The following is an 18,435-nucleotide window of genomic DNA, read 5'->3' as shown; positions in this document are numbered from 1 at the left end:
CGTGGGCACCGTGATCGTGTGGGTGCTCACACTCACTACCCGTTTACTCCCTACGGGCCCCTGGAACGGATAGGCTCATCTTCCAACTCCAGCTACGTGCGCGGACGGCCCGGGTGGGAGTGAGGCAGCTTAATCAGTTTCTTAATATTTTGTGTTATGCCTGCCTCCGACAAATTGTTTATCGATCCCAACGGCTTGCGCAAAGGGGGCCGCCTCCCTTTTTCGTGGGCGCCTCTTGTGCGCCAGCACTAAATCCAGATCGCTCACACCACTTGACTGATCGCCCTGGTGCTGTTGCTTCTTTGCCCACGAATTTTCACCAAGCGTGGAGTCCGACGGAGCTGCTGGGAAGGAACCTTGCGCCGGGGAACCTTGATTATATGAGCACAGAGGCGGCAACTAACGGCACCGTACACTTCCCCTTAGCGCCCAACTGCATTCCACGTTGAATTAGATGATGATGGTTGGCACGCTACGGTGCACAGCAGAACGATGAGCGAAACCGCAAAATTTTGCGTAAATAAATGAGCCACCCTCGCAGTACGGTGAGGGGAGGCGGATGGAACAGCAACATTGGGAGGGTGGAGAAATGTGTAACGGGGGGGGGGGGTTCACTTTATCGGACTTGATCGGAACCTTAGCGGTAGCGTGCTGGGTGGCGTTCTTGAAGGCACCATTCCTGCGGCGTGTTGCTAGCGTGTGTGCCATAATTTGACGTTACTCTTGGCACTTGTGCTACACTCACATGGTTGTCGCCCTTTGCTTTCGCACATTTTGTTATTGGCGGTTAGCTTTGTTGTTTGCCGTAGTAGTGCTGCTGAGCCGCCCTGCGTGATCAGCTCAACGTCAAGAGTTGAGTAAGCCGATCGGGGGATAACGAAAAACTATAGTTATGCAAATACAACCAACCAAAAGCGGCACTGAGAAAGGGCATTCGCATTGGCCCAAAAGGAAGCTTAATTAATAACACTCCACACCCACACACACACATACACCTTGGTAAAGTGGAATTAATTCGACCAGCTTTGTAATTAGTTTATACGCGTACTTCAATTATTCACTCCAGTTGATTCCGGCCCCGATGCTTCTAGTTCGGCAAAGGTCGGAGTTATGAACGCAGTCACTTGCAAGGCGAACCCTTATTTTTCTTTCCATTCCCCTTATTTCCATCCCAATTCCTCGTCTCGTTGCTCCATATCGAGTTTTAGTTGGACGGAAACGTAATTTGAAATTTGGCTTTGCTCATAATGTCTAATGTAGCACCAGATTGCACTTGGCAAAACTTTGAATCGATATCGCTTCTAAATAACTTTGAAAAGGGGTGAGCTGAAGAGCTTATCGAAGTTTAATTGTTACATTCGTAAAAACCTTTTCACATGTTTGTGTATCACTCATTCCTTCACAAGTTTTGTAGGAAAAAAAGAAGTTGTATTTTTTATCACAACGAAGCGTTATTATGTTTTTATAATTCCGTTAAACCTTTCTGTCATTTATACTGTAGCTTTATAAACATATCTTATCAAATCGCCATGAAATTATACGATCTTTCTGCTGTATATCAGACTTAAGAATCTGACCAATAATAATTTAATACTTATTGTAATGTATTGTAAAATGCATTTAGCACGTAAACTGCAGTACTGCTAGATGTTAAACAGACAAGAATTGTAAGTGCATGGCATATAATTTTGCAGTACAACAACAAGCTTTTGTTCTTTTGTTTCATTACAACAACAAACTTTAAAGGTATAAAAAATGAAGTTTCGAATGAATTTGAACTTTCAAATGCTGTTAAGAAAAAAAACTAAGCAATTACAATGATGACAATAATGATCAACGTACGTTAAATTATAATAAATAATTCAACTTCTCATTCCTGCGTATAATTTATATTTTTTCCTTATAATTTAATGTTAATTTAAATTCCTTTCAAATATTTTTCAAATGTTACATAGCAATTTCTTATTTTTGTATTACTTTTTAGTGCGTTTTGTATAGAATTTAATATAAAATATATGTAACTCATGCTAAAGAAAGATAAATTGTAATTTCTGTTTAATTGTTCAGATCATTTAGTCTAGAGAAGCTTTGTTTTTAAATTTGTTTTTAAATTAGATTGCAACTTTAAATGATTTGCTAAAGGTTAAACGAATCGTTAAAAAAAAGTATAAACGCTTCCTACCATAACACAACTAAAAACTGACAGGGAAAGGATGCAATAAAATACACTGCTAGATCTTGATAATATGTTTCCAGCGCTTTATCATACTCTCAAAATTCAAGCAACTTCGTTGTGACATTTGCTGCGGTTCTGATTATTAATTCAACAACGTGTTGTCATACAGAGTCGCTTCCTACCACACAGAACAAATACCATAAATTTGTGCAATCGCCACATACTTCTCGTTTTATGTGGCATATTAAATGCACACTTCTGCCCATTCCCACCCTTAGCACAGCTCAGACGCGCAAGTACACACACACACACACTCGACAGCAACGCTGGCAACGCTCTAAATTCCCGACACCTGGGAAAAGCACCGTTAGGAAAATTCATCCCAACACTAAGCTCCGGTCCCGCCGCGGTCGAGCCAATCTCGCCGCACAAAAAACGCAATGAAGGTATCAGTTTCATTCCCTCGGTAACCACCCCCACCCCGCTCGGTGGTTCGTGCCTGTTGTTCCCCGTTTTTCGCTCCAGCCTCTCGCACCTCCCACTCACACACACAGACACACATACACACACTGGGCGACGACTGACAAGAAAGTCAATTTAATCACTCGAAAAATTGGTTAAACCTTTCCCAACGCAGTCGCCCCGCCAAGCCGGTCCCTTCTTCCACCGTTTCCCGGTGCTGCTGCTGCTGAAATATGGCCAAGCAGACGGCCTCAGCAGCAGCAGCAGCCAAAGTACATGACCATTTTGCACGGGTTTTGTGCCTCATTGGGCGTACGGTGGCCAGGAATGGGAGCATGGAGAAGTTGGGTTAGGGGAAAAGCATGCGTAAAATTGCGCTGAGATCGAGAACAGATGCGAAGCAAAGCCCCAAATGCTGCCACACCATCCCAAACCCATTCCACGCCGACGGGGCAGAGTGGGATGAGCCGCCCGAGGGACACCGAAATGCCGCTCGTACTTTCAAACGCGCTGCGCTGCTCGTAAGAATGGGGATGCTTTCACAAAGATCATCCCAGTGATGAGCCATCAGCTCAGCCCGTCGAAGAACGCCGGCCAAATCCCGGTCTCGTTCCCATACCACTCGGAACTGGCCGTGTGGGGGGTTGTGACTAGACGGCACCGGAACGCAGAGCGGGAGAGGAGTTAGAAAATTGGGAAAATGAAATTACCCTTCCAGCAGTGCCCGTGGTTGGCTGGCTGGCTGGCGGGTGAACACGGCAACTACCGCTTATCTATGCCGTGTTGTCAGTGGCCTAGCATCACCAACCCCTCTCTGCTCTCGGTGCTCTGCTTCACACCGTGGCTCACGAGCAAGCAAACGAACTGTGCAACAGGCAGCAGGTTCCCGTGCCGGAAGATGGCTCGAAGTTTTGTCGAGCAAAATTACGTGACAGCAGCAAATGGTGAGTGGGGAACGCTAGCAAACAAAAAAAGAAAGAAGGTAAAGAACAGCGACGCCAGGAAGAAAAACCAGCCTGCCGAACGAACAACAGGTCCACGGCGCCGATTATCGCCGAGTGCAGATCTGGCCGAGCGATTATTCAATAAGAATCATGTGCACGTTCAAACGGCGCTTATCGTTTTGCCAGAGCTGCCAGCGAGGATGATGGCGAGCGCGCTGCCGAGGCAGCCTAGCTGAAAGATGGCTAGCATAATGTTTTTGATTGATCAATTGATAGCAGAGCCTGACGATGAAGGGCTGGAATCTTGAGGCGTATAATTGTATGCCCATGTTTGCGTGGCACGCTGTTGTACAGACATTTTCCTTACATAATTTAATACCGAGGCGAGCAGTAGATAAACGTTTTGGAGCTCAGCACAACGCCTCTACGGCACCAGCACGACATAAAGCAAATGTGGTTTATCTTCTACCTGTTTTCGAAGACAAAAATTCCCTCAACTCATGCAATAATCGCGGTCAAATGGTCGCCATTCTTTGTCAAACCTCCTTTTGGCGTTTAATGAGAACCATTTGCCCGGACAGGGGTGGGCCGGCGTAACCACAACCGGATAAAGCGAATAATTGCCCCTTTCTCAATAATAGTTCTCACCACCACTGCCACCATCACCCCGATCCGGGGGAGGAAATCGCGAGTCGTCTTCACGGTCGATTTTGACCAATTTGTACTCGCGACCTTCTGGGAAGCTTTTCTTTTTCTTTTTTTTTTTGGACATCTCTGGGTGCGTTTTTTATCTCCCCTCGCAAGACAAGCATCGTGGCGACGGAGGTGGCAGGAGGGGATATTGTAAAGAAGCCCACCGAAAGCCCTCTCCGCTCAAAAGAAAAATGCCTGGAGCAATGGAAACTTGCGGGGATTGGACAGCGATTCCGAAAAAGGCCATCCGAAAAAACCGCACCGGAGTCACTCTTTCACGGCTGCTTCTTCCTTTTGCAAGCTTTTTTGTTTTGGGCCATTTCTAGCCATTGTTTACCGGCACCTGAAGGCCGAGTGTTACACAGTCTGGACACACACACGGGGACTCGGTTTCGGGGTGCGCTGTTCCCTTCCCGGACCGGGGCACGCTCACAAACCACGCAGACAACTCGTTTAAGGCCCGAGGACGGTGTGAGGCCGAAAATCTAACGGAACGCTGCACCGGTGCTCACTCCATTCGCGCGCGCTATTGTTTTCCCTCCACGGGCAGGAGAGCCCCCTCTCCCGCCGTACGGATCACAGAAAATTCATCATCTTTTCGCTGTGCGCGAATTTTTCCTTGTTTTTCTTCCATTTAGCTCGGGTTGTTTTTTTACAATTCTTTTTCACGTTGTTTTGTTTTCCACAAACACACACACACACATACAAACATTCCTCACTCTATTGTTTCGCCCTCCCGCCTTTCTCCACACTCTGGGGTTGAGTATTTGTGTGTGTGTGTGTGTGTGTGTCGATGGGTTCTTCGCAACGGTGGAGCGTTGTGACCGGGCGGGATTTTCTATTTTGTTTTCTTTTCCAACCCCCGCTTCCCCTTCCCATTCCTATTTTCCGTTCTTCCTACACACACCGGCCCGAAAACCCGGCCCGATCGGGGGATCGCTTTCTTTCTCACGTCTCCGTTTTCGCGATAGCGAAATTCCACCCCTAAACCATCAGCCCGCGCGCGTGCACACACGCCTCGCTGTTGCTGTCGCGTGTCCCCCCTTTCCCCCCGGTTTGCTTCGGCCCTTCGCACACCTTCCGGCCCCGTTACCGGTCGGTCGGGCTGATCTGCGCGCCCGAAGATCAAACTAATCGGGCAGATGATCTTTTCTGCCGGCTGTCCCACTTCCGATCGTCCAAATTAATAGGGGAAGGGGGGTGTGTGTGTACCGGTTCCCTCCCACAAGCCAATATTGCCCGCTCGGACGGGCCCCGGGACTCGTAAAGATATGGGAGTTTTCTCCTTGGACGAGCACGAGCCATCAACACCGTGACCATCAACACCCGCGCGCCCAGCTGAGCCGTCCCTACGGTCCGGAATACGGCTCGAATGAACCAAATATTCTTGCCAGCAATTTATCAGAGCGGATCTCATTTCATTCGCCAATAGTGGCGCGAGTGTTCATATCACTCCGCATTATACGTACCTCGCACACCGGCACCCTATCTTTAGCGTTCTACTTTAGCTTCCGAAAAACGTTTCCCGTAAAGTGTTTTCCAAACACTGCTACTACTTGCTATGTGAGAGAGCGAACATAAGAAAGGCGTGTGTGAAGCCAAACTTTTAAAACCAGCGGCGTACGGCTGCCAAAGAATGGCACAATGACTAACCCTTTCTTTCCCCACCGCCGATGTGACGATGAGGTGGTTGTGGGGTGGTGGTGGTGATGAAAAATAAAACTCGCTTCCTACGACCGCAATTCGTGGCCCTCGTGACCTACCTGTAGCACACATTTTCCATCATTTCTCTCACACGCATTGCGCAGCCCACCTTCCGCCTCTTCTGTGTGCAAAAATCTGCATGCGTGCTGGGACGCATTTACGCCGCCCGGAACGCATCATACCCACACCCAGGCACTCCCTACCGCTGCCCTGCCCCCTCTGCGGCTTTATCGGCCCCCGTTTGCCTTGACCGTACCCGGTGGGATGGGGAACCAAACTTGGGGAAGAGCATAATTTCGCCCGCCTGTTAAGCTTTCTCACCTTAAGGACGTACTGTCACGCGATGGTTGTTTGCTTAGTCGCAGAGTAGTTTAAGATCGCAGCACGCACACAAGCGTTAGAAAAACGAAGCACAGAAAATTAGCTCCCCCAGACCCGCACTGACCCACCGGTGGGAAGATGAGTTGGCCGAAGAACAGGCCCACATTTTGGTCAACCAGCGAATCTACGGACGGCGGGGAAGATGGTGCTGGACCTAAGTACAAATTGACTATTAAAGCTTTGCAGGAGACTTGAAGGAATGTGAAGCATGATGTAGAGCGACGTATGACTCGCCATCGTCAATATATAAACTTCTGCGGTCGTTTAACTTAGCCAAAAGTCTAGTTTTAGTCTTACTTAACAATACAGCAAGCATGCAAGTTACCTAAATTTGTCAAACACTAAATATGCTTGAACAACATTAAAATTCATTTCAATCAGTTCATTACATTGTACCGTTTTCATTATGCAATAAATATTGGACCGTTCTCCGTTCCTTCCATTACACCACATGCTTCGGTTACGGCGAAACTAGCACGGCGCACTACTACGCCACCTCGCGTGCACCCTAAATGCCGGCCCCGCCAACACCTACCTGCTGCTCCAGATGCATTTCGGAATCGCAGAAATTCTACATCGTTTACGGTTACCGCGCCGTCCGGGACAACCGTGTGCGGTGCAGGTTACGGTACCGGTGCTAATACCACCACCACCACCACCCGGTACCCAGCGAGACAATTACGGGCCATTACGATGGGGAAGAGGGCGGTACCCGCGAAGGCCCCACGGAGCTGGGAAAGAATCGGACCGGTGCAGAAACGATCGAGACGAACAGCGACACAGCGAAAGGGCTCGCGATCTTGTTTGCCGGGCCGAGTTTGTTGGGTGGATCTCGCACGAAGATTGTGTAAAAGGGTTCGCTCTCCGCCGTTGTGCTTTTATTCTCACCAGCTCTCCTCCTATACGCCCCCATAGCTGTTCCGGTTTTAAATTCTTCCCATGCCGTTCTCGGTAACCGAGGCCCCTGATGGTCAAGAACGCCACTTACCGCTTGGTAGCTTAACAAACGAAGAAGCGTACGCGAGCAAACTAACGAGCGGAATGATAATACTGAAATTGAATTCAACAAAAAACAACCACAATAACAACAACAACAGCAACAAATTGTCGCAATAAGCATAAAGGTACAGGAAGTACTTCGCCCGGGGGGAGAAAATATGGGTTAAGATGTCGATTGTACACAGACGCATTTTCATCATTCCGCGCACACTCACACAGCTTGACCTGGTGGATGGAAAACTGTGCCAGAAAGGTAGATAAGATACGGCACTGCAACGGTGGAGTAACCTATGCCCTGCAAGAACGCCGAACGCGCCCAACCATTCCTAGCGTCGATCGATACCTACTCCTTCTTTCCTAACTGACCGGTGAAGGGTCGTTGCTATGGCGCCGTATATTAAATTTCCCTAAACAATGGCCTTACGATCTGCCTCCGCCGATGCTTGCGGTACCGCGGGGTAGGATGAAAAATGTTCCCCCAATGGGGAGGGGGGGGAGGAAACGCTACACTATTCTACAGTCGCCTCTTACCACGCCACGTAACGAGCCGTACACGCCAGACAGCGAACCGCAACACGGCAAGACAATGGCCCAGCTATGGACGATGATTTGAAGTGTACGTTTATCGACCACCTCGATCGGTCGCCGGGACGGGTCGATTACAGTAATGGCTTAACGATGTAATACAACGCTGTACACATAGACGCGCACAGGATCGAACAGATGTTCACTGGTGTCCTCGGGTTTTACACATGGGACGCTTGGATTCTTCTGGTTGACTTCAGGCCGAGCAATGGTCCGTCCTATGCACTATCTCGCGAACAACAGTCAACCCATTACATCGTAGGGGTATAATCTGATTATAATGGCAGTATGTTTGAGTTTGTTTAAGTTTATGGTTTTAAAAGCACGGCCATCGTTAGTCCATTCTATGTTTCTCATCCTAGCGCAAGACGTACATGTTTAACAAGCACTTACAATGTTCTGTGTAACGGTCAATTCTGTTGTAGATTTATTACATACTTTTATAGGGTAAATTAAATGCTTTTATTCAATTACTCTTGTACATAAAGTATGAGAAATATCTCAAGACATACTGAAGTATTTAAGGAAATGCTATAAATGTATGCCGACCCGTGGTACAGTCGTCAACTCGAACGACTTAATAACATGCCCGTCACGGGTTCAAGCCCAGAATGGACCGCCCCCCCCCCCCCCGTAGCAAGGATTGACTATTTGGCTACGTGGTAATGAATTAAGTCTCGAAAGCCTGTATATGCCGGCATGTCCGCATAGGACGTTACGCCAAATAGAAGAAGAAGATAAATGTATGTAAAGAAGTATGTAAATAAGAAACTTTGCAACATGTATCTTATACATGCCGCTTGATCAAGCGCATGGAACCATAACTTGTCGACAGTATTAATGTTGTTGACTTTTTATTTGTTCAAAATAATCAGTTAACCACAAAGCTTCACAAAATATTTTCAAATGATCTGGTAGTACTTGCCAAGTATAAAATCTTGACTCATCTCATATGCACCATATATTTTCATTTATTCAACTTAAATGAATAAAACTCATGTAGGTGTTTGGCACTCTTACAGAAGCAGCAACTGCATGAAAAGACCAAAAATACCAGCGTGAGACAGAAGCACAACAAAAACAGCCATCCCATGACATCGAAACGGATCGAAGCACACGAGGCAGGGAATGAACATTCAAAACTGCACTTCGTCGTTACCTTGTGACAAAAAAGGACCAAGCATAGAATCAGGCGACAAAAAAACACACACACACACACACACACACACACAGAACCAACTACATCAGCAAAACGTGCCAGTAACACCGCTTGCCGCTTGCACAGGCAACGAACGGCAAGATCGACTTAAACCGGTTGTGCAGCAGCAGCAAGCAACGAACCCCATCGCATCCGTAGCACGGCGCGCAGATGAGAATGGAGAAAAATTGATAGACTCGCGATTAAATTAGATTAGAAACGGTAGTTCTATAATTAGTTTATCGTCGTACTTCAGCGAAAATCGTTCACCCAACACCCTACCCCAAATGCCCTGCCTCGCTCTCTTCCACCTCCTCCCGGCAGCGTCAGCAGAACACAGCAGCGTTTAGTGGCGTTCGAAATCAGCTGCCTGCCCAGAAACCCTTTTGCCGTTGGACCGTTTCTGGACGGACGGCGATAGATGGACGATCTAGGTCCGGCTAGAAGTAGCGGTTGTAGCACCACAGCCGGTGGTTAGCCCAAAACCCTCACCGCGCGGAAAGGGGAGCAAAGAAAAAAAAAATCGTTTTTCTTATTCTATTTCACCTCGACAGACATCAATTAAAACAGATTTCATCGGCCGTGCGGCGGGCGTTTAACTGTAGAGTTGGGTACTCTCGCGATCGCTCGAACGAGATGCGTGATGCGGAATGCTCTCGATTTTCGATGGACACTTTTCGGAATCTGAAGGGAATCGCACCAACACCAATGAGCGCGCGTGGCCGTATGCTGCCCGTTGCGAATCCAGTCACGAAAGAGATGCAAATCGTTCGGGCGCAACTATCGCTCCAAATCGGATATTGTTTTGCTTCATCAGCCGCACTAAACACACTTGGGGCTTTCGATGGATGTTTTCTCCCCGATCGGTATGTACAACCTGTAAGTATGTACGAAAACGCTGGAATAGCTTAGTTGTAAAAGAAAATATCCGAATATTGACATTCAATAATTGACATTCTTGAAGCTTCTTTGAGGAATTCTTTGCATTCTATAACAATCCTTCCAGTAGTATGCCTTATAGACAGTATTCCTCTTGTAAAATGGCAGCTGCTATACATCTGTTCAAGCCCTTCACACTTGCCAGGAAAGGAAAAGAATGCTCGGTGTGTTCGCGACACGTACACACAAAATAACACCATTCTTCCATACTTTGTTTGGACACACTCGACCCTCACGCTGCATGCGCTGCATCTCGCAGGGGCAACAAAAAGAGGAAAAACACGATAACATTTCTGACTCGTTAAGAATTTTGCCTCCCAAACCACCGACAACCATGCCACACACTTGAACAGGAAACGAAGATTCCACTTCCATCCTAACGAGATCTCGAGATGACGACGACGACGACGACGACGACGGGAGAGCTCACTTCGCCAGCGTACCACACTTTCGGGCCAAAAAATCACGTACTATTCCACAATTAGAGCCATTTCTTTTCCTTCCAGTACCGAGCCACTCGTGCGGACCGCGGCCAGCCATCATCCTGACCCACACCGCCTCGGTCCACACCTTTTCATTCTTTCCCTCGTTATCCACGCGATCAAGCACAGCGCGCACGCCCAAAGAGGTTGCTGCTGATGATCGTTTCAAAAGCATGTCGCTTTTTTAACACTACCACCACCACTACCACCACCATTGCTAGGCACTAACGCTTCTCCGGCTAGGTCGTTTGGTTGCACTTGAAATTCATCTAACTGTACACGGGTACACGGGACCAACGAGGGAAGGCCACGGTCACCGTTGTCGTGGGAGGATCTCGCGTTAGCGATCGGTTCCGGGGCCTGTGTTGTTTGTATGCTTATGCTTACAGCATGCTGTCGAGAGCGCATGTAAAATCGGTCACCGGTGCTCATGCCCATGCTGCCTTGCCCACACACGCCCGGTACACGTTGGCAGCATACAAGCCCTGTGCCTGAAAGCGTCTCGGAGCTCCGTAGAAGTCTGTGTGTGTTCGTGTGTTTGTGTTTGGTCCCAGAGTCTGCTGCTCTTTCTGTAAATGCTATTATAAGCTATATGCTACCATACGATGTGCTACCACTCGAAGTGAATATATCAACATAGCACATGCCCGAGCACATTCCTTCCCTCTTCCCGCCAGCCACCATCAAGCTACTCTGTAACCATACAACATGCATTGAATGCGCTGGAGTTAGTCTGAACATTGCGCTGCTGGACTTGAGTTCTCACCAATTAGATCTTCCAATAGAATGACACACCTGCTGTTAAATGCAAGGAGTTTGGTTGAAATTCATTTCTCGTCGTGGACGAAAACAACACTGCAATGCTGGTGGATGCTTTTCTGGAATTAGGTTGTCAATTCTTACACTCTTAAAAAATTTTGCCGAATCTCGGTTAATTTTTGCCGAGATCTGCACAACTGAGATCTCGGCAAAGATCTCGGTTAAATTTCTGTTGCCGACATCTCGGTTAATGTCATTTTGTTTTGACGTTTACGTTTAACCGAGATATTCGGTTAGAACAAATCGAGATTTCGGCAAAATATCAAAACATTTTATTTTTATTTTAGTGATTTTATTTGCGTATCAAATGGGTTTTTTTATGTGATGGAAAGCGTTGGGACAGGCGCCGATTCAACCGCCGGATGGGGCACAGCGTTTGGATGTGGTACCGGTACAGGAAAATGAGCCGGACAAGGAGCGGGCACTGGTACAGGCACGGTTCTGTAAAGCGGGCAGAGTGAAACAAGTCTGAGTAAACCCTTTTTAGATTTCATGTGATCGAGTGTTGATACTTACCTCGTGTAGGTGACCGGAAATGAATCCTGGAGGTCTGAACGGTCTGGCAAAGGTTGAAGCAACCGGATTAGCTTCCACATCTGATCCTTAAATAGGGACTGCTCCGAGCGACGCTCTGAAGAGCACCGGTTGCGTGCGCTGATGGAGTTTCCTAGCCCCAACCCCGCTTCATACCTGTGCTCGATCGCACGCTACTGATTCTCTTTTTTTTCACGCTGAGAGACTCTTTTTCACTTTTTTTTTTACATTTTTTATTTTACATCAATTTCTTCACACTCACTCCGAAAGGTTTTCGTTTCATTAGCACGAAATTAACAGAATGGCGAATGACAGATAGAATACCGAGCCTCGGCTAATCCAAGTAGTAAAGCTGAATTCTCGGTTATTTTGACGGATTATCTCGGTGACAGCAGTGTTAACGTATGTGCTCGGCATGTTGTGTTGCCGAGTTTCGGTTCAAATTTTTATTTAACTGATATTTCAGTTTTAAATGGTACTGATTTTCGGCTACTGGGTTTTTTCAACTGACATATCAGCAAGAATCGAAAGATCCGACGGATTTCGGCAGTTTTTTTAACCGAGGTCGTGAAATATTTTTAAGTGTGTAGATTCTAAACTCATCAATCTCGCTCAATATCTTCAAACAAAAGCGACATATTTGCTGTAGATGTTACGCAAAATTAATTACACGGCGTTTTGCCATTGCTTTCTTCCCATTTTCCACCACTCAATCCATTTACAACTCGTTAAAACAGATTACAGCAAACTGTACACACAACTGTCATCATCGGACGACGTCCGATTTATCTCCCTGCGCTTAACGACTGTTTTGAAGTTCTGAAATCCGTTTGTCAGCTATGATTAGCATCTTCGCGCGAATGGTGGTTCTAAATATAGAAAATCGCGCACTTTGCCGCCGTCGGAAGATCAATCATGAACATTCTTCTGCCAAACCGGGCAGTTATTCTTGAGCTACTACTCGTTCTATCCCTGTCAAACAGCGTGTGTTCCGTCTGCCGCCGTGCCAGGTGAACGCGACACGGAATGTGCAAAGCAAATGACAGCGGAAATTCTTGGATAGCTGTTTTCAAGCCTTTACCTTTTTTCGTTTTTTTTTGTCGTTCTTGTCTACCACCGGGTCTAGCTGGCCCGCATGTTCATTCTTCTAAAACGCCCTCCCATTAAGCTACCCCCATCCTCTCCGGTGATATTAATCGAAGCATTCAAAGCTCCACAAAGGCCGGCGCTAAAAACATCAGCCACATCAGACCGTCTGGCACGGTAGGAAGGCAACCCGATTGCTACCGTACGCACGGCAGGGGGTTGATGGATTCGAGCATATGCGATGGTGCCAGCAGCGATCAAGAATCGAGAAGAAAGCAAAGATGGAGGAGCTGGAGCAGCGGAGGACCCAATAGCAAGAGGGAGAAAGGAAGGCAAACAAAAAAAAACGAAACGGCAATATTCGGGGGAAAAAGTGGCAAAAGAAAGTCGCCATGAAGAGCGAACCTGGCCAGAGAGAATGCTTTGTATGCGTCGTGCAGCTCGGAAGCCCGGAGAAGAGCTGCTCTCCGCAAAGGCCAATTCTGATCCGCTCGCCACATTACAAGAAGGGGATGAGAAAAGCTCTGGCCGCGGGCTCCACGCGAAACAAAGGTGGAAAAAGCAAGATTCTCACCCAAAAGCCAACCATCGCTCGATCGTGCACAGCAAAGCCCGGGCGGAACTTTCTTTCTCGAGCGCGATGCTCGTTCTCTATCGCTGTTTCTCTCTCTTCCGCTCTCCATTTTCGAGGACGATCATCACCTTTTTTTTCTCAACCCCCTTCGATTCTCCCGCAGCGATTCGTTTCGTTCCAATTCATCTTCAGCTTTCTCGTTCTGACGCCCTTCCCCGGGGAACAGACCGGGAGACAACCCGGGGAAGGCCGAACGGTGAGAACGCGCCGCCCGCGAACGGATGCGGAGGAATGCGGGAACGGACGATCTTCACCCGACACAGAAATACGTACCGCGGAAGATGATGAGAGAGAGAGCGAGCTTTGCTCGGAATGGGGGTTGGCTCTCCCTCTCTCGAAAAGGGGGTTTTGCTGGATGTGCCCATTCTGGCGCCACGCACACCCCTCGGCAGCTGTACACAAAGCGTACACGGGGGTTGAGAAAAAGAAAGGGGTTGATCGACGAACCAGATCCCAACCCGCCCCTGGAGCCGTAAGCACCACCCGTACCAGAGCGAGACGGAGGCGAACCGGGAACGATCGTTACCGCGGCGCGGGATGTTGAGCTGCTCGCTCGCTCTCGTTATCGCCCTCGCTCGCTCTCTCGGTCTCTTTTCCTTCGGAAGGTCGAACTTTCGAACCAAAGCGCAACAGCACGCCGCGGACCTCTTTGCCGCGAGACCATAAAAAGGCACCGGTTCATCTTTGGCGAACCATTGTTCATGATGCATTCCGCGTACTAGCATCCCCAGTTGCGTGCGTGCTTACCGTTGTGTATGCGGTTTTCCCCTCGTCCGATCTTCGTTCGACCCACCAGAGCACCAGCGTCCACCAGGGGTGTTGTGCGTTGCCGTCTTCTGCAGGGTGCAGCTTTGTTGATTCTCAAAACCGCGTGTGTGAGAGCCTGTGTGCGCGTGCTATTTGCTGTGATCGTCGTCGTTACTGACGAGCGGGATAACAGAGAGGGCCAGTGTGAAACAGACCGTGCCCGTGCAGCGTGCGGGGAACGTTGTCTTGTACGCATCTTGACACTTGACACCGTGTGTGACCGCCAGCAGTGCAGCAAGTGCCTGTTTGATTGTGGTTGGAACGAAAAACGGTTCAACGCGGACGTAACAGAACCGACTTGCGGTGATAAGCGAAAAGCTCGCATTTGTGTTCAAGTGTGCGTGTGTTTGTTGTGAGCTTGGTGTTTACTGCCTAGTGGTATACCCGTTACACGTTATGGAACTGTGAGCTTACCTTCGGAGCAAAAGAACTTCAACACCTCGTGTGCCCAACCACAACCGTTCACCGAACAGATCGAAAGTTGGTGGCGAAAGCGAAGCCGAACCTGCAGGAGTTAACATTCTACCGCATATTATCTAACAGGTACTGTACACCTCCAACTCCTACAATGCACCTAACCGCCGTTTCCAGCATGTTCGCGTTCTTGCCCAAGTGTGTGTATGTGTCTCTGTGTGCGCACGCGCTTCCAAAACTCTATCTTACAAGCTAACACTTACGGGTGTTGTTTCGTGCATTCTTCCATGCCTGGTTGGAAAATTGCGGAAGTGGTCGATCGGTCCGATAATTCATCCGCAGAGCGCTGAAGCATGTGCAATTTAGTGCCAATCGCATATATGCTCTATGCTCCTTGCTAACCCTCACACCCTACCCACCGCTCAAACCCCACGAGAGCATATCGCTTCTTTGATCGACCGAAGCTGGGCTACAGATCGTGCACAAGCCTTCACAGCGAATAATGTATGGCCCATGGTTCTTTTTATTGTGTGTGTATGTGTGTTCGTTTCGCTATTATTGGAATCTATGCCCTCCGATCTGCAGCGAGGAGTCTTCTTGTTCCTCACACATACGGTCTTTGGCGGGCGTTAGATCGCATTCGCCCTGAAGATGGTATCATCCATTTTTCACAGCGACAAGCAGCGCCGTGCACCGTCGTAGCGCTGCATACGCTTCCAGTGCACTTCCCGCTCTTCTGGTGCCATTGGCAAATCCCTCCTACTTCTTATAAATGCTAAATCGATTCGCGGTATTTTGCCTTTGGGCACGAATTTCTAATAGAACTTCGCTTCCCTTTTGAGTTGCATTTCCCTTATTCTATACTTCGTTTGATTTTGCGCCTCCAACCGATGGCATTGACGCCAAGATCACCACAAAAACAACCCTTTTCCTCGCACCGTTTGTTCGGCAGTGTTAGATATACATAAAGACACACACACACACACACACACACACACACACACAAAACCGTTCTCGATGGAGCCAGCCCAACCCGCTTCCTCCTCTATCAAGCATCATTATGCCCGATCGTTGGGGAAGTTTTTCCTTCTCGCCCTGGAAAGCCCACTTCACACTCCAGCAGCGACTTGGAGTTCGCTTCGAAGTCTTCCTACGTAGAATGAAAAAGGAAGGAAAACAGAATGAACCTCCAGAACCACCACCACCACCGCCGGGTGTGGTTGTACCGAGAACTGGCTTCACGGCCCGGAGATGTTGCCGACCTTTTTTTTTTCTGTCGGCCACTTCCGATCGCTTCCAATCACTTCCAACCACCGTCCCATGGCGATGTGACCATATGGTGCGCCCACGGGGTAAGCGGAGGTATATGGCGCGATCGAACATCGATGCGAAGAAAAACCCCCAAGGAAAACGTAGCCTTCTTTAGATCAGGATGACAGGAGGCATCCTCCCTTTAAAAAGCCACCCATAGAAGAAGAAAAAAGTGATAGAAGCGAAATTGGATGCAAATATCTGCATGCAAACGGTTCGTGCGCTTCCCTTCCTTCTCCCAGCTTCGGCTGGTTTATGTAACGCAGCGTGCAGGCACCCATAAACTTGTGCCACCATCGGCGCATCGCAAAAGAAAGGAAACTCCTCCTCTCTCTTGCGCGCGCGCACCTCAGTAAGGGCGGATGTCAAGGTAAGGCCACAGAGCGGGCCTTTGCAAATTGTATGGATGCACCCGGCCAAACACGGGATCGACGGGCACAACACACCCGGTACACCCGAGCGAGGCATAATGATAGCTATTCTATTGCATAGAAGATGCATAGAAGTCTGGTAGCATAGAGCATGATTCCCATCTGCGAAGGAAAAGCAGTAACCAGCAGGACGGTGGGTAAGAGTAAAGGGCGCAAAAGAGTACGATCGTATAAAGAATTACAATCTCTCCGCTGCGGCGGCTGCTGCTGCTTCTGCTGCTGCTGGCCCTACCGCTTTCATCGAGCGGGACAGGGGAAGATGGGAGGTTCTCGCGTGTGCGCCTTTACGAGCAATTTTACAAGCGAAGGATAGCAAACGACAGTCACTCCACGATGCTCCCGCTTACCAGGCGCATACGGGCGGCGTTCTGAGCGGCATGGAGAAATGGGATCGCTTAAGAAAGCGATGCACAGGGCAAAGAGGCAAAAAAAAGTAAAGCTAACTGACGCCTCGGAAAAGCAAGCCCATCCAGAAGGTGGAAACAGAAAGATGAAGAAGCATACTCGCGGAATAAAATGCGCACGAGCGCGCAAGATCGGAGCCAACGGTACTTGCGTGGCCGCGGTCGGCGCAGGTCAATGTTTTATAATCAGGCACGCTTCGTTTCGGGTTTACCGACCGTGTACGGAGAGGAATAATAAAACCAAACATATCCCCAACCACACACAAACACGCATACACACACACGTGAACGCAGAGATATGTTACCGTCCCACCAGACGCAGCAGCATAAGACGAACGAGAGCGCGTTGCTCATCAACGCATTTGCCGTTTGTTTGCCAGCATTTTCGGAACGACTTCCGGAGCCGTGTGGCCCGTCCGACTGGCTACCGGAGTCAAGAAGGGAGCGTTAGTTCGCTTTTTTCGGATTCTCTTCCGGGTTGGAATTTCGCGTCCAGACCGGGGACAACGAGAGAAGCGATTTAAAGTCGCTTCTTGCAACAAAGCGACGAACCTTTCTTGTAGTCGCTTCAGGAAAAAGCGTCCTCCCACAAACGAACTAAAAAAAATGAAACAATCTCCTCCCAAAAAACACTCAGCACACCGGTTTTCCGAAACGAAACGAGCGGAAATGTGTAGGTACGGACAATTAGTTTCGCGTTTTAGCGCGCAAGCTGCGAGTCGGCGGCAGGCGAGGCAACACAATCCACAATACGCCTGGAGCCACGAACGAACCGAACGGGTCAAATTAACCACCGGTGTACTTGGTCCGATCTTCTGCAACTCTGCGCCAACAATCTCCGCCCGCCCGGCCAGCCACCCCTCAGAGTACGTTTGTTACGATGTAAATTGTTAGAAAACTGCGTCCACAGCAAACGGCACCCATCGGGGTTGAAAAACCTGGGCATCGTTCGAGCGGGTACGAGTTCCCTCCCAACCAGAAGCCGTGGTTCGTTCACTCCCCCGTCCGCCGTGAGTGGCAGCAGAATGGTACTGGGAACTGGGAATCGTTCTGATGTCGGTGACACCATCTCACGCCCGACGAGATGGGCCGGATTCGGACGGGACGCAAAGCGGACGGAGCGAGAAGCACGAAGAATGCCACCCTTTAACGATCGCAACGAATCGAGGCGAATGGCGAATAATGATGAACTGCACCAAACGGAACAGCAACCTTCTGGGATGGGGGGGGGAGAGAGACATGGTGAGTGATGGAGCCTGTTGCTTGTCGCAGTTCAGTTCTTAGGATAGAAGTAGCCCTGCTACAGCCCCGGTATAAAGTGGTGATTAAACGGAGACGCAACCCCGTACCAAACCGCATTCCTGCGCAGGTCAATATCATCCCGATAACGGGGCATAGTAGTTGGCATAATCGTTACATGTAATCGGTTCGA

At 48.8% G+C, this 18,435-nt stretch overlaps 2 protein-coding genes across 2 annotated transcripts in view; one reads left to right on the top strand and one right to left on the bottom strand.

Annotated features, from left to right (window-relative positions):
- Positions 1 to 11,663: 11,663 nt before the first annotated feature.
- Positions 11,664 to 12,702, bottom strand: LOC121587751 (cyclin-dependent kinase inhibitor 1C-like). The gene is made up of 2 exons (XM_041904837.1): positions 11,899 to 12,702; positions 11,664 to 11,823 (listed from the first exon to the last, which is right to left on the bottom strand). Exons 1-2 carry the CDS (start codon positions 11,976 to 11,978, stop codon positions 11,700 to 11,702), a joined length of 204 nt encoding a protein of 67 aa, XP_041760771.1. The 5' UTR covers positions 11,979 to 12,702; the 3' UTR covers positions 11,664 to 11,699.
- Positions 12,703 to 14,320: 1,618 nt separating this feature from the next.
- LOC121587715 overlaps positions 14,321 to 18,435 on the top strand; it is a 30,274-nt gene continuing 26,159 nt past the window's right edge. Inside the window, exon 1 of the mRNA XM_041904776.1 lies at positions 14,321 to 14,986. The gene's annotated coding sequence lies outside the window, so the exon portion shown is untranslated. The remainder of the gene's footprint in view (positions 14,987 to 18,435) is intronic.

This window comes from Anopheles merus, chromosome 2R (genome assembly GCF_017562075.2).
Source record: "Anopheles merus strain MAF chromosome 2R, AmerM5.1, whole genome shotgun sequence".
NCBI classification, from domain to species: domain Eukaryota; kingdom Metazoa; phylum Arthropoda; class Insecta; order Diptera; family Culicidae; genus Anopheles; species Anopheles merus.
The sequence above is the reverse complement of the archived record's forward strand: the minus strand, read 5'-3'. Positions and strand labels throughout refer to the sequence as shown.